The sequence below is a fragment of the Camelus ferus genome, chromosome 19, assembly GCF_009834535.1.
Source record: "Camelus ferus isolate YT-003-E chromosome 19, BCGSAC_Cfer_1.0, whole genome shotgun sequence".
NCBI classification, from domain to species: Eukaryota; Metazoa; Chordata; class Mammalia; order Artiodactyla; family Camelidae; genus Camelus; species Camelus ferus.
The window spans coordinates 18970786-18987540 of NC_045714.1; the positions used below are offsets into that span (position 1 = coordinate 18970786).

A 16755-nucleotide genomic window follows, 5' to 3' on the forward strand; every position below is an offset into this window, starting at 1 on the left:
GGAAATCTTTACACAGACCCGGAGCGACGGGGCTCAGGAGAGACACAGAAATGACAGAGACCGTGGCTCGAGTGTCCGCTTTGCCCCCAGCTCTGAATGGGGCTCCGAGGACAGTGGCAGCCGGTACCCAAGAATTCACAGCAGGTTTTTTTGTATTATATGCATACACCGCTCCAAGGCTGACACCAGCATTCTTAGTTCCCAAACAAACAGGCAATTTAGTGAATAAAAAAAGGAAGGGACGGGAAAACCCAAACTCTGCAAGTGCCAGGAAAGGACGTCCAGCTTCCAGACAACGGCTAAATGGTTGGACAGCAGCTAGCCTGCCGGGCGAACAGGTGTTCAGACCCCAGAGGATTTGGTCACAAATACGAAGTCATCCTGGACTATTCATGGAGTCCACTGATGGCGTCTCTGACGGAGCTTGCTTGACACGTGAACGCCAAAAGCCCACACACAACCTCAGAAATGTCCACTGCGGACCCCACTTCCACACGCTCTTTCCTTTGGAAACAGACATCAGGGCCTGAGAAGTGGGAGAAATTAAGTCAGCACGCGCCATCGTCCCCTGCTGCGCGGCCTGGCCCCACAGCCGGGCGTGGATGGGGGCAGACGCTGCGGCGCGGCCAGGAGTCCGCGGACCAAAACCGCACAGGATCTCAGCCCCAGGCCCGGCCCAGTCAGGGCCAGAGACCTGACTATCCCTGAGGATTCTTCTGCTTCGAGATCACAGCGGGGTTTGCCGAGGTGGAGCTGGCACGGCCTGGAGGCGGGGGCCAGGCGCAGGGCGAGGCTGGGAGGGCGGGAGACGGCCCACCGCTGCGGGGAAAGGGCGCGCTCCCGCCCCAGCGGGACTCCCAGCTCTGAGCGCAGAGCACGGGGCTTCTCTCGGGGAGGCTCGTGGGGGCCTGACGGGCGGTCCCAGAAAACCAAGCCGCCCAAGGATGCCGGAAGGAACGTGTTTCCAAAAAGGAAACCAAATGCCTGAGCGACACGCCTGAGCGTTGCCTCCCTTGTGCGAATGAGCCCAGGTGGCCGCCCCCTCAGTCTTTCCTCCTCGTCCCTGAAGCAGAGTCGGCTCCCCTAGAAGTGGGAATAGAGGCCAAGGCAGAGGGGCCTGGACAAGTCAGCCAGGGGCATCCCCGGCCACTACGGGACCCCGCACAGCGCCGCGCTCTGCTGGGCTTTGAAACTGGAATGAGAAAGGGCCTGAGAATCCATCGAGCCACACGCACACCCCAGGGCCCCCATCACCAGGGCGCATATGTGAGCAGCTCAGGTCAGAGTCTCAGCGCCCTAAGGAGACACCGTCCTGTTGCTCACTGGGAGACAACGCCCCCGTCAGCTGTCTCAGCACTTTCTGTAAAAGGTTCCAGAACAGAAAGGCTCAGGGATGCCCCGTGTGTGCAGACTTCCAGACCAGGGAGAGGAGCCGTCTGACCAACCCCGACGAGCTCTTCCTTCCCCTGCGAGACCCGCTCTCCTACGGCCTTCCATGTGGGAGGCCCCTCTGTGCGGGTTTACAGCGTCCTGCAGAGACTAAGGGCGCACATTCTGGAGCAAGGTTGCCTGAGCTCTGCTGTTCCTGGATGTGTGGTCTGGGGGAGTCTCTGTCCCTCCCTCTCTGGGCTCTATTCTCTCGTGTAAAATCAGAAAACCGGTACCTACACCATGGGGTTGACATACGGATTTAAAAAGACTTAATACATACAAGTTTGTATTAACTCAGCTGAAATCCCAAAGATTAGCTACTAATACTAAACGTGTCTTTAATTTAAAATAAAAATAAATAGTAAAATAAAAAAGATAGGGAGCAGAAGAAAGGTGAATATTGTCAAAAAAAATCCACAAAAACTAAAAGGGGAAAAAAGCGAAGATGCCAAGGAGATGCTGGGGCGCATGTTTTTAGAAGCCGCATGTTGCAGTGACCAAAGGCAGAGCAAGAGGGGGAAATACGTTCCGTGTGTAACGACCCAGATCTTACAGAGGTGACAGCCAGGGGTCTGATGCTCCCTGACGCTGACCTAGCCCTTCAGCCTCCCAGCTGCTGGCGGCCACATCGAGGACCTAACTCTTTTTTTTTTTCTTTAACATTTGCTTTATTTTTTAATATTTTACTTTATTTCTTATTTTTTATTGAAGTGTGGTCGATTTACAGTGTTAGTTTCAGGTGTGCAGCAAAGCAATTCAGTTATACATATACGCCCATACATATATTTTCATATTCTTTTCCCTTACAGCTCATTACCAGAAATTGAATCCAGTTCCCTGTGCTCTACCATAGGTCCTGTGGTTTATCTGTTTCATATGTAGCAATGTGTATCTGTTAATCCCCGACTCCTAATATACCTCCCCCCCCCACACAACTTTCCCTCATGGTAACCACAGTTTGTTTTCTACGTCCGTGAGTCTATTTCTGGACTGTAAATAAAATGTGAATTTTTTTTTTTTTAGGATTCCACATATAAATGACATCGAATGATATTTGTCTTTCTCTGTCTGACTGACTTCACTTAGTCTAATCATTTCTAGGGAGGACCCTAATTCTAATTTTCCGTGCCCCACGTGCAGCCACAGCTTGATCTTGGGGAAAAAAATCACAAAGCAATAAATCGCGAGACGCCGTTCCTTTCCCGGCTCCCGGGGAGCGGCCCTCCCCATCTCCACTGCAGGAGAGGAGGAGCCCCCTTGCTGCTGTGCACAGGGGGCGCCCCCGGCTGGAGTCGGGGGAGGCACCGCTGCTCCATCCCTCCTCGCCTGCAAAAGCCAGACATCTGGTACCCGAGCTGCTTGTCCCAGATGGTCTGCATCCTACCTGGAAAGGTTAAGGACTATTGTTTCTTTCTCTTGGAGATTCAGGCTCAGGGGGGAATAAATGTCTTATCGAATCACTCAGTCATTTATCAAAGATTGATATCCATACCGTACGCAGTCGACACCCTTGGTGCTGCGGATACATTGGGAAACAGTCAGAGACAGGCCGGGCTCCTGGGGAGCTGACAGCCTGGCACTACGAGTGTCTCCCAGAAGAGAGAGCCCCTGACTCTCGTACCTCCCATGCTTTCCATCACTGCCCGGATGGCGGGGTCCCCACACACACCTCTTCCTGTTGCCCTCGGCACTGCCCTTTCCTCACTCTGGCTTGTCAGGTTAGCACACCAGCCCTTTCCAGTGTCCTGGGGGCAACGTGCCCTTCACTCAGAGAGTAACTCAAATGTTTGAAACAGCGCCTGGAACCAGAGTCTTCAAAAAATTTAAAAAAAAAATTTTATTTGGCGCCATATTCTTTATGGAGTGGAATTTAGTAGTATTTTCTCACTCTATTAAACTGCGAATGCTTGCAGAGGGACCTTCCCTGGAAACGCTTTAAAAATCAGTATCTCTGCTCCCATCCACTCTCCGTAATCCTTACCGGGCTTCGTTTTTCTTCACAGCACTGACCGCCTCCTGGCACACATACCATTTCCCCATTTCACTATCGCACTAGCTCCAGCTCTCTCTGTCCCTCTCTCCATCCATCCATCCTTCCAGCCTTCCTTCCTTCCATCCATCCATCTGTCCATCCATCCCTCTGCCAATCTATCATTTTTGTTGGATGTTTAACACCCCACAGCCTGCTCCATCTGTGTGCTTTTTTCACCAGTGTCTTTCCAGTGCCTGGTACACAGGAGACGCTCAGAAAACATTGTTGAATCAATGAATGGACTTACTGCCTGAAGTGGGAATATAATCAACATTTCCCCTCCGGACACAAGCCATGGATCAGTACCCCGGGTGGGAGGTTTGACAACTAACAGTGTATAGTTTTCAGCCTCGCCTGCCCTCAGCCCCCAGCCCCTTGGGGAAACTGGATGCTTCTCAGAACTGGAACATGACAGGTGACATGTCGGGTTTTGTCTGGGGAACAATAAGCCAGGAACCCAGGTGTACGGGTAACTGGGGTGGTCTGTGGACCTCGCACCGTGTTTCTTAGCCCAAGTGCCCCCTCCGTTTGGTGGAAGTGTAAGCCCAGCAGTAGACAATGCCATCTGATTATAAGGGAAGCTTCTAGCTGAGCCATGGGTGGGCTGAATACCTCCCCACCCAGCCGAGGTCACCACCATCGTGCTGGTATGTCCATTCTTTGCTTTGCCCCCAGCTCCTACACTCCACACTTCTAAGGAACACATGAAGTGAAGGGATATTGATAAGAACTCAATAATAACATCTGGAGATTAAGTCATAATTTCTCCACATGCAAAGAGAATGGATTTTACAGTCAGCAGCTGTAGGCTCAAATCCAGGCTTAACTGCTCCATGGTACCCCCTGCCCCCAGGTACTCAATTCCCTGTCTATAAATGAGGCTCATACTATCTTAAAATTCAGTGGAGATATTTCTACAAATATTTATAAAGCATCTAGTGTGGTACCTGCACTTTGGAGATGCTTAATAAATGGTAACATTATTTTTAAAAAATATGTAACGTCTAAGTGTTTTTTTTTATTTTTTCCATTTCTCTACTGAAATCACCCATCCACTCGTTTACAGATGGGAACCACCTTTCCCTGCTTAAGACAGATGTTTTAAACTCCTTCCTGCAGCTCCTTGTAGCTGGATCAACTGTGGTTTGTTTCTGCTGTTTTTCCTTGGTTACGAGTTCTGTTCCTGCCTCTCTGCTGGTTCTGTAATTTATTATTACATACCGGGAATTATGAATGGAAGGGTGAGAATTGAGAAATAAGACTGGCTTTTCCTGGTGGAAATTCTGAGATCTTCTCTTATCCGTTGGCTAAAGAGAGGAGATGATTACTCAGATTTCAGTCTGGGTTCAGCCCCCTCAGCTCAGCCCAACCCCACCCAGCTTCCCCAGGAAGGGCCAGGCTCTCAGTTCTTATCGGGGTTTACTTCGGATTCAATGGAACCCCTCTGGGTCCCTTAATATCAGGCATCAGGAGAATGTGGGAGACGGGGCAGATGGGCTGGTTTCTTTCTGTTCATCAGTCCTGCCTTCACTTTTATTTTTTCTCAGCAAATCTGGGGTGGGTGGAGAGGACAGCCATGCTGAGCACATCATTACTGTCCTCGGTCTTCCAGACTCCAGTACATCCACCCCTTTCCACCCTTGCTGGTCGCTCAGCGGGCTGGTCTCCACCTGGTGAAGTTCTGGGTCCTGCATCCGGACCCCCCGGGGCTCACAGCTCACTTACGATGAGCTCCTTTCTCCTGAAATCAGTTCGGCAAGCCTTTCTGGTCTCCACTCTTCCTTGGGATCCCCATATATAAGTATGATTTTTATATTATCCGGATCTCTTTTGGTGCTCCCATGGGAGCGAGGTCTCCCGCATCCTGTGTGGAAGCAGAAAGTGCCTAGAATGGCAGCTGTTATCCTGAACCCTAAAGACGTTCCCCAAGTGCCAGCTGGGCTCTTGGGGGTCAGCCTCACACTGAGGCTTGTGTTTCCTCCCAGGGAGTTGGAGGCGAGACCCCACCAGATGGCTGATGTTTAAAGGCTTAGTTTTGAGTTTGTAGCAATGCTTTGTGGGACCCCCTCAGAACTCCCCACCCTTACCATTGCAGGGCCTTCCAAGAGCCAGCCCCTGTGTCTCTTTGCCCCAAAGCCCACCCTGCCTGTGCCCAGCGAGTTGGGATGTCGGAGAACTGATGTCCCTCAAAATGACTGCGGAGGCTGAGGGATCAATCCCCCTGCTCCCTCCGCCTTGGGGGAGACCACTTTGAGGCCCGCATTCTACAGGGCCTCCCAGGTGCCCCGGAAGCAGTCATCCCAGTGCCCCGAGTGGTGACTTGCTGCTAACACATCTTCCTCGTCCGCTTTCTCTTCTGTGTCTCACCTGCCCACTTCCCGGTTGGCGTGCCCTGCGATCACCTTTTATATAAACTACTCGAACTTCAATTGTTGCTTAGATTCTCCCTCTGGGGAAACCCAGTCAAAGGGAGGTCTCAGCTCAGAGGCACGACCTCTGGGTGCTGCCCGGGTTTGTAAAGGGGCCAGAGTGGCCAGGGTGTTGACTGAAGAAAGGCAAACCCAGCCAAAACCAGATGGACCGCACGGAAGAACACCAGGCACACGTCGGGGATGCCAGGACAGTGGACGCTGAAGTTCCTTATCATCAGCTGGACCCATGAGCCAGCCTGTGGTAAGCGGAGCGCGAAAGTCCTACTCTGGGACTCAGTTAAACTGCTTGCTGTCTGTTTGTGGCTATGTCTTTAAAGCCTAGTGTACTTGGAACAGTAGATTTAAGTGCCTGAGTGCATTGTCTTACAAAACTGCCAGGAAGTTCTTTTAATGTGAGGTGCAGAATACATTAGCATGTTGCCTCCAGAGCTCGGTGTTCTCTGTTACTATTTTTTTGTTCTTAAACAGAGAAAACTTGAAGGACCACAGCCCTGTAAACATCCTGCGAGGATGCCAAGGACCGCGCCAGAAGCCACTTTCTAAGAAGCAATTTCCTTCTTGTCCCATAACACTCCCCAGAGCACCTGAGGGGAGACCAGGCGCTGGCTACGTCTGCAAACTGCAAAGACAGCAGACATTTAATTGCACCGAATTCATCAAAACCCTAACTGAGGCAGGAACTCAAACCTTACGGCCTAATTACTTTAATTTCAGATGGGTAACCGACTTGGTCACGAGCAGCCCCTGACGCCGGAATACATTAGAGAGGGGCCGGCGGGCGCGCGCGGGTAAGGTCTCCCAGCAAATGCAAGTGCACAGCGACATAAATAACGGTGCTAAGTGAGACCCGTTTCTGGATTTATTCACCAGTTCAGTCCCCAGCAGCCACCCTTCACTGTGGGCCCCGCCGCCTGGGAGGCCTTCTCAGTGGGGAAGGCGGTGCTGGTTTCTCGCCGCGTTTTCCTGTCCTCCCACGGATCAGACAGCACAGAGGTGAGGACGGTCCTCTGAGTCCGTTCTTCTATTAGCATCTCCTCATCCTGATGCTCGTTTAGAAGACCGTCTCCCTGACCTTCCCTTCCCTCCCCACCAGGCGCCCTGTGGCTGGCTGTTCCTCTAGTTAATAAGTTCTGCCAACTGGTAGGTCACGTTACCACAATGACCGAGCGTGGAATGTGGAGGCAGGGACCCCAGGGGACGTTATTCTTCTGATCGCTGATGATGGAGTCGAACTTTTACCGAGGGTTTACCGTGTGGGCCAGGTGCTGCCTAATGCTGAACAAGTTACATGTCATCCTTCTAGCGATGCCAGGAGGTAGGGGCACTTGTACCCACTCAATAGATGAGAAAACTGAGGCTTAGAGAAGTGAAGTAACTTCTCCAAGGCTCCACAGCCAGTGGATGGCAGGTCAGGATTCAAACCCAGGCCAGTCTGATTCCCAAGCTCACGATCTTTCTAAAACATCGTTTTTCTCCCTCTGCAAAGACTTCTGGGATTCTGCAAAGGCCTGAAGAAGAGAGCTGGCTGGCCTTGGAACTCTCCGAGTGGGCACAGGGCAGGGAAAGTCAGATGGAGGGGCTGGCCCCCAGAATCACCGCGTGGGCTACTTCTAACACTGTGGTGAGCACTTCTCCCCACGATCGTGTGGGATGAGCTTGCACAGACCTTGTAGGGAGTGAAGTGACTGAGGGCAGCGCTTGCCGGGGCTCAGGAAGCAGTCTGTGCTCTGTGCAGGTGTTTAACCAAGCCAGTGATTAACCACCCGGCTAATAAATGATGAAACGCAAGCTCATTCCACCCACCGCCTAGGTAATTAGCTGCATGGCATTTCCTAGGCACTTCCCAGTCATTTGTTTGACTTCTTTACATTATTTCTCCCCCTCTGGGCCTGACTCTGCATCAAGCTTCAGGTACAAATGACTAACGAACCGATGGCAACACTAGTAACAGCCGGGCTAACACGCACACTGCTGACGGCGACGGTGCTAATTAGGGAAGTGTGAACAGCCGGGGCGCGCCTGCAGAGCGTGACTACTCGTTTCCGGGAGGGGAGGAGAAGGCGGCCGGCACAGACGAGAGCCAGGGAAGCACAAACGGCCTCAAAGGCAAAGATGGGCACTTTTTTTGGTACTCGCTCCCTTTACAGGAGATGTGCAAATGCCACATCGTGGGTCCACAAGATCTAAGACAAGATAACCGGCCAAAAGGATAGAGAAAGACACTGCTCAGCCTAGCAAGCTGGGTGGCCCACCGTCACCACCGATGTCCCGGCGCCTCTTCTCAGAGGTAACCACCCACCTGCAGGCTCTAGAGCTGACTCCTAATGAGAGCAGTGTCCCCCAGCCCGGTAGCCAGAAGCAACGAAGCCACCAGGCAACCCAGACAAGCCAGTCGGCATGAAGAGGGTGGTGAGGTGGACCGGGGTGCTGGGGCGCACGCTGCCTTAGAAGGTCTCTTGTCTGCACTAGAGACGGGCAGCTCTGGGGGCCCCTGGTTGGCCGACTGCATAATGGGGTCTGGGAAACAGTGCGTGAGAGGGCTCCCAGGAGCTGTCCTTCGCCCTGCAAGCCAACCAGCCTCTTCTAGCAGGACCCAGAGGCCTCCGAGCGAGGCAGCTGGTTGGATCACCAGGTTCTGTAATACTGCAAGCAAGGACCCACAGTGGGCGACTAGAAGTCGCTTTTCTGAGAAGATACAGCCCTGGGCGTTTGGGCAGAGAGCTCAGGACTGTGTTTCCGAATAATATTCCTACAAAGAAACTAAGGCATCAGAGCTGGTGGGACGGCTGCAATCTGAACACCCCTGGCCGCCGGTGCAGCGCCACGGGGAACGGGCAGCCACACACTCCGGTGACATCCAGTGTCTTCCCAAGACTTCCCAAGGCAGCACAAGACAGACACGGGCCCATGCACCTCCCATCAGTGAAATGGTCTCCACAGATAAAATGCAGGCAGGCAAAAAAAACCCTCAGAACCCCCAAAGTCAGCTAAAGTGGACGTGTAAGTCAAATGCTTTTTTTTAAAGTGGAGAATGAGGGATTTATTTTCAAACACCATAAAAAAAGAGCCAATGTAATTATTCTTCATATGAACAAATCACTATACACAGTAATACTGGAATTCAGCAAATTCAAGGTCTGTAAGCAAAATTAAATAAACTATCCATTAAAAGAAGAGCTAATAGACTGTTAATGGATTACGTGGTTAAAATGCATACTGCATATGCTTAAATCTAGTCATCACTTTTAGCTGTAAATTTGGGTACTGACTACGTATCATTATAATCTTTCAATTCATCCCTGTTTACAAAATAAAATAAAACATTTTATAATATTTACTAATAATTCCTTAGGATCAACATATTTGCTAGGTAAGCATCACTGTTAAATAATTTATCTTTTTTTTTGTAGGTCAAGTGCTTGATGGTTGTAAAAAAAGAGAGAACGCGTCCCAGACTGACAACCACAAACTGTCTTTAGCAGAAAACAGTCTGTTGTTTCCTGGCACTCTCTTAGTTACTCGATTTCCACTCCCAAGGTTGTTCTAGGTCATTCCGATTTGGGTCAGTAACATATCCAAACAAGTGTGACACATTCAAATTCACAGGCTGCCTCTCTGGGCTGGTTCCTTATTTACGTGGACTTGGCCGCTCCACGTCCCATCAGCACAGAGACCAAATCATGGCGCCAGGGTTTCCAGTCCCAGCGAGGCCAGCCCCCTGGCGTGGGAGACCCCACGTCCGCCTGAGACCAACGGCCCCCACGCCGGGCGCCCCTGCCTCACCTCCACGCTGCTCTTCCCCGAGGCCACATCCTGCCGACAGTCTTACCTGCCCGGCGAAGAGCCCGCAGACGCCGATGATGCACAGGATATTGAAGACGGCAGAGCCCACGATGGTCCCCACTCCCACGTCGCCCTTGGTGATGAAGACGCCTGAAACACAGAGCAGCGTCGCTGGCTGTTGCGGGGGCTGCAGCCCAGGCGGGCGTGGGGGAGGTTTTGTAAGCGTCAGTTAGGCTGTTCTCAGGATCTACAGGGGGGAGCTCTCCAATCTGCACTGGGGACCACTGACACCTCCCCACTCACGCAAAGTAAAAGCATCACTTTAATAAAACCAGAACAGCAACCCCAGCAGGAGGGAGGCTGGTGTTCTGCCCCCTGGGGTCTCAGGGTTGTAGTCCTTCAGAGAGAGCAGGGCTGAGACGTTCCCCAGGTCGGCACCTACCTATAACGGACGTGAACAGCTCTGGGGCCGAACTGCCCGCCGCCATGAACGTGGCCCCAGCCACGTCCTCACTGAGGTGCAGGCGCTGCGGAGAAGCAAAAGCACAGGTGAGTCGGGACTCCCCTGCAAGGGGGGTGGCTGTGACCCCCGAGGTCCTGAGCTCAGCCCGTCCTCAGCTTCCCCCTCCTCCGGGGCTCGGCCTCTCCCGCCCACCCCAAGCGGGGCCACACTGCTTCTCAGCATCTCTTCCTCCGCGTGGTGCAGGAGTGGGGGGGGGCTCCATGTTCCCTTGAATTAAAGGCTCTTGACAAGACCAAGGGGTCCCAACCCACGTGCCCTGGGGGCCACACAGGTAATGGGGAGGAGGGGTGGCTTCCATCTCCTTCCCAAAGGCCTTACCACTCAGGTCCCTCCATGTCGCCAAAAAGCCCTATTTTTAAAGAGATGCCCGAATCTAGAGTTTTACGTAAAATACTCTGATTTTTAAAAATATCACGTTGATCTCGGGCTAAATTAGGTTCCTGGTACCCAGTTTTCGAGCCTGGAGTCTGAGAGGCTGTGGAGGTTTTGCAGTGGGGAGGGAGGGTCACCCTCCCAAAACCCACTGCCCATCCTCAGTGCAGCTTTGAATCCTGGGGTAGAGAGAGTCGGGGTGGGGGTGAGATTGAATAGAAAGAGACGGTGAAGTTCTACACAATGAACCCTCCAGGTTACCCGTCTGTCGGCCTGAAAGGTGATTTGTAAGAAGACAAGACACGCGCACCCTGCGGCTGGGCAGTGTGTGGTCTGCCTGCACCCATTCCTGACCCGGAAGGTAAGCTGCTGAGTGTAAGCAGCCAGCTCCCTCCTGGCGGCCCCGCTCGGACAGCCTCATCTTGCAGGACCGGGTCCCTCTTCCCAGCGGCTCCAGCAGCCGCACTTCCTTGCTCAGCCTTGGAGGGGCAGCACGGCCTCGGCGTGGGCCACGGGCCCCACCGACCGGCAAGACGCGGCAGCAGGAGCCCTACCGAGGGCATTTTGACTTGGAGACTTGGGTACCCTCGGTCTTGACTGAACAGCTAAACCTCACACAGGGTCCTGAGGAGCCCCTAAGATGGAGGTGCTGGTACCTCAAGGTGACAGGTGTGGCTGTGGGGGGTGCCCCGGCAGCCCGTCTCATCGGGCCGGGAGTCCCAGGGCAGGGGACCCAACTCAGCGCTCAGGCTCTGCGGGCAGTTTGCCCAGACTGGCCAGGAGCTGTGCGCCTTCCCTGCCGGGTCCCTCCAGCTCGGGCTCCCTGATGGGGCGTTACCGTGGAGTCCACCCCGCGGGCTCCCCTCCCGCTCCTCTGTCTCCTTCATTCACTCACTTGGCTTCTTCCTCCATTACAACCCCTCCTCTCTCATCCCTCAGCCACTTTGGCCCTGGTCACATCTCACTGGATGCTTAGAATCACCAGCTCGGGGGCTTCCTGCCTCGGGACCCTCCCCCCACGAGAAGAGTTGTCAGAAGGCTTCCCAGCTCCCTCCTGAGCTCTGAGTAACTGCTGACGCCCCCGCCTGGCGTTCTCGGGGCTCCCCGCGCACCGATTCCTGCTCCGGGTCCTCCTGGCTGCTTTCTACGGCTCTGATTCTTCTCTGCTCAAATATCCATCTTTGCAACACGTTGCCACTGAGACCGTCCCTCAGGGGCTGCTCCCAGCTGGCCCCTGCACCAGCCCTTCCGCGATGCCCAGGCCAAGTCAATCCCTCCCTTCCTTTCTCCCTGCACCTCCCATTTCCCGGCGCTCCACCCGGGGCTGTGGGTGTCTGACTCTGGAGCTGCTCTGCGCCCACCGCCCCGCACGGCCAGGACCGCTCTGTGTTTCATCATGGTTCCTCCCCGAGGGGTGCGCTCACAGGTGCTATGGGTCCCCTCGACAGAGGACTGTACGTACTGATGATTGTACGTGCATTTCTAGGATAAGGGCTTAACTTTGCAGTTAAAAAAAAGTTGTGTGGGAAAGACACAGTCGTTTGCTTTGCGTGAGGAATAAACCGCCAAATGGTAGCGTCCAGAGATCACAGGTGATGCCAGTTGTAGGTGCTTCCGCGCCTTCTGCGCGCCAGCCGCCTGTTCCCAGGTGAAGTCACTTCGGACAAAGGGCTTCCACTCATGCGGGTTGTCCATCTCAGAGACCGGCTCACTCACTTCCCTTCTCCTACCTCCACTGTGTAAAGGAACCCACTCCCGGGACCTCTCCAGGGTCGCTGCGGAATCATTCTCTTTTATTTTTGCAAGAGCACAAGACTCACAGACTTCAGGACGTGGAAGACACTGGTTAAGTTTACTGGTTCTCAGAGTGTGGTTTCCAGACCACTAGCCTCAGCATCACCTGGGAACTTATCAGAAATGCCACGTCTGTTCCCTGCTTCCCTTTAAGACCCAGTGAATCAGACTGGGGGGAGGATGGGAGGGCGGGGAGGGCGGGACAGCACGGGCTGAGGACCACATGGAGAAACTTGCGTTCCAGACTGGAGGCGACTCGGGAGACATCCCTTCTGGAAGCGGATTCTGAATTAAAAGTAAAACAGCTTCCAGATAAAGGAAACTACATTTCAAAACAGAAGAAGAGATGAAAGAAGCAAGAGAATGAAGGAGGTCTGGATATGCTAAATATTTTTGGATGAAAGGGACCCGACGTGGTGCTCAGCCCGGCGCTCACTGGGCTGACTTCGGAGGGAGAGTCCCTTTCCTGGTCTCCGGGGCCTGTTCTTTCATCGTGGCGCCTTCCGGGCTCTGCCTGGAGCATCTCTGCACGTCCACAGGGAAGAAGAGCGATGGAGATTTCTCACTGTGGCTGAGGATTTCTCACTCGGCGAGGACCCCGTGATCCCCCGGGGAGGGTTACGGCAGCAAAGGAAAGGCAGGGAGGAAGAAGGAGGAAGTGATGGGGGAAAGGGAGAGCAGGGCTGAAAGAGAAAGAAGGTGGGGAGCAGAACACACGTAGCACCTTGAGTTATACCACAGGGGCAGGGACGGCTGGTGTGCGGATCAGCACCCTGAGACTCTGAGCGCATCAACAGGGTTTGGTGCTAACCCTGCCCATCGCTCTGAAGATGCTGGTGCCTGGCCTTCCCACCCCGGCTGCACAGAGGCCTCCCCGGACCTCAGTGGAGGAGGCTGGAGCAGCCCCAGGGCCCGGCTCTGACACATACCTCACAGATCTTTTCCAAGGAGGGGACGAAGAAGTCGTCACACACGATGGCCAGCGCGTAGAACATGTACATGGCCTGGAAGAGAGGAGAGAAGGGGTTCAAGGCGGAGGCGGGCAGAGCCCCCGGGCTGAGGCTCAGGCCGCCCTCCCCTCCAGCAGCATCCTCTGTTGTCCTTAATTCAGCATCTCGCTCACAGCCAGGACAGAGTTCCTGCTTGATCTCGCCCCTCATCTCTGGTCTCACTGCCCAGGCAAATCCATATTTAGTGACAAGGAAACACATTTAGGACCCACTGTTAAATAAAAAATGTTACAAAATCGTGTGTACAATTGGTTTTGTTAAATGATCTGTGTACCTGGCGCGTGTGCGCGCGCGCGCACACACACACACACACACACACACAAACGTGTATAAGAATAAGAGCTTCAAAGACCATAAACCAGCAGTTTCTCCGTCAGTTGGTGTGACTCCATCTGTACTTTATAACTCCCACCCATACTTTCTGATTAGTCCGCCTGGAATTTGTGTTTCTTGTGTGATTTTTCTAGGAGTGGGAGGATTGAGAGGTAAGGACTCTCTGACATTTTTCTTGTCTCCGTGGAGGCGGGGAAGCCAGCCATGCAGAGAAGCCTTAAAAATAACTGTCTATTGATCGGTCTAGTCATAATCTGTACAAAATTATTTGCCTGTGAGGTGTTTTTTTGGGGGGGTGGTGGTGAGTGGAAATGTTAATTAAAAAAACTTAATAGCTTTGTGGATGAGTCAGAATGTACATTCCCAAACTGCAGTGGACTCAGCCCTCTTTGGCTGAATGACTCTGCTGGTCATCGTTATCTTGGAAAGGACGGCCCAGTGCAGGCACTGGGGTACCGAGCAGCACATCTGGGGCAGAAGCAAACAAGCTGTCTGTAGCCGACACACTCAACGGGCTGAAACCCCCAGCGCCACTCAGACGCCCATAATCTCTCCAAGACCGCGTTCCAATATTATGTATTGATCCTGCTTCCAGGCAAGCTCCACGTAACGCATGGTAACAGCCGGCCCTGGATGAGGATGAGAAGTGACCAGATCTGCCAGGCTCTCTGTGCCTCCCAGAGTGATGCTGCCGAAAGCCATGGGAGTTCCGTGCGCAACACAGCACGGGGCGAGGATGCCCACCCCCAGACACCCTGTGACAAATTAGTCCCCAGGGACAGCTGGGGGGACCTGCCAGGCCAGAGAGGCTCCTTTCCAGCTGTGAAGCACCTCCTGACATCTAGGGGCCAGCCTGCCGCTCTGCTCGCAAGAAACTCTGTTCTAACTCTTTGCCACGTGACCCACTGGAAATCAGGTTCCCACTGGAAAAACGCACAAGACAGAATAAGATTCTGACGCGGGCACGGGCTGGGGATGTGAGGGGGGCCGGGGGTTGGTGAGGGAACTCCGTACCTTCTGCTCAGTTATGCTGTAAACCTAAAACTGCTCTAAAAAAGGCCTACTGCTACTAAAAAACAAGAACAGAAAAAACAAAGTACAGAGGAGCCAAACAAATGTACAAAGTCAAACTTAAAGATGCCGCACGCCTACTGGAAGCGTGTTATCCACGGCACTGTCCATACCACCGGTCCACGGGACAGCGTGCTGTGCACCAGAAATCGGCACACTGCAACTGATGGTACTTCAGTTGAAAAAATACCACTGGTCTAAATAGGGAATGAGGCATTTGGGGATTAATGTGACCATTCCTATATTTCCAAAGGATATAATAATGTCATTATTGACAATAATAATAAAGCCACCACTATTAATATTCGCCACTCCTTGTTCTTGTCTACTTTACAAGAACCATCTCACCTAATTCTTCTAATTTCTGGGGGAGGCAGGGAGTTTCTGACCCCGTCTCCCAGGTGCTTCAGAGCATGTCCGAACCTGTCCATGGGCTCTCCCAGCCCTCAGGGAGCCCCGCCGCCTCCCCACGCAGAGGTCATTTCTGCTTGGCTGCCCCGTCAGCACTCTGTACTATCAGCTCGCCTACGAGTAAGCAGTCTCCAGCCACACGGACGGAGGGGCAGTTTCAGAATCCCAGCCGCCCCCTGTGGGGGCTGCCCGTCCGAGGCAGTGATGTCCTTACTTACTTATTTTTATTTAAAAAGGCTTATTTTGATTACAGCCACATACAAATACACTGTACCAGTCCCGTAGAAGTGTAAACGCGACCAGCAGGAACGAGCGTAAACCCTCGCTACCTCTTTATTTTGAACGGATCTTGATTTTCCTCTATAAATGAATGGACCACGAACCATGTTGTAATAAAAACATCTTTAAACATACATCCTTTTGCATCTCTAGGATCAGCTTCCAGATGGGGAGCTGTTGGCTGAGGTTCTTTAATGTTTTTATTTTCACAAGGTGGGCTACAAAATACAAGACAGATTTGAAGTCTCAAAAATCTCAAAAAGTCTCAGATTTGCCCGCCCAGCTCAGTGGTAGAGCGTGTGCTCAGCTTGCATGAGGTGCTGGGTTCAATCCCCAGTATCTCCATTAATAGCTAATTAATTAATACAAAACCAATTACCTCCACCCCCCAAAAAAAACCCCTCAAACAAACAAAAAAGAATTTAGAATGACCATTCATTTCCTGTATAATAAAAAGAAAAAAATATATTAAAAAGCGGTTGAGCTAGTCCTACACCCTGGGACGGCCCACGGGCACCGGCGCCACCGGGAATAGAGCCCGCGGCCCGGCTACAGCACCGGGGCGGGAGATGCGGGCTGTGTTCTGGGGGTGATGAGTGGGGGGATCTGAGAGGAGGGGGCGTGTGTCTGGGCTGCAGCTCAGGTCTCATGACCGCGGGGCGTCTCTTCCCTGGGAACGTGTCAGGGCACCTGTGGTTCGGCGCTGACCGCATGCCGCCTGGACCACGGGCACGTTTCAGGTTCGTGTTCCTCCCTTCTCTTGAAGGGCAGCAGCTGTGTCCCTCACACGGTCATCTCCAACCCGTTCCAGGCTGGCGCAGCACGCGGGCCCGGTTCCCAGGGAGGGAATGAGTTAAGGGGAGGGTGATGCTCACAGAGCAGCCGGTGGCGCTGCTGGAAGCCGTGGTGAGAAATGGCCCAATACCGTAACTGGCTCAGCGGCTGCTCAAACAGGCAGCCCACAGCCGTGGAGGAAGCCTAGGATGGGGTGAAGGACCCCGCACGAAGCTCTGGACTTGATACTTGGAAGCTGCATGACCTCCAGTGACTCTCCTGACCTCGCTCAGCCTTCAGCACGAGCCCAGTCCCACCACGCTCTCTGGTGAGCTTGCGAGGCTGCTGTGGGGGGTAAATGGAAACTAAAGAGACAAGGCGCTTGGACATGGCACTACAAGACCATGGGACACGCCCAGCTAGCCGGCTGGAGGCCAAGGGCATGTGAAGCGGAGCTGAGGCACCCCTGTTCTCCCAGCTGAGGCTGTCAGAGATCAGCCGACCAGCTGC

General features: G+C 53.2%; 1 protein-coding gene across 3 annotated transcripts in view; it reads right to left on the reverse strand.

Annotated features, from left to right (window-relative positions):
- SLC24A3 (solute carrier family 24 member 3) overlaps nucleotides 1-16755 on the reverse strand; it is a 428089-nt gene that overhangs the window by 108115 nt on the left and 303219 nt on the right. For all 3 annotated transcript variants that reach the window (XM_032461762.1, XM_032461760.1, XM_032461759.1), the window contains 3 exons: nucleotides 13297-13371; nucleotides 10121-10205; nucleotides 9725-9828 (listed from right to left, as the gene is read on the reverse strand). In XM_032461762.1, the coding sequence (XP_032317653.1) occupies nucleotides 9725-9828; nucleotides 10121-10205; nucleotides 13297-13371 (264 nt within the window). The remainder of the gene's footprint in view (nucleotides 1-9724; nucleotides 9829-10120; nucleotides 10206-13296; nucleotides 13372-16755) is intronic.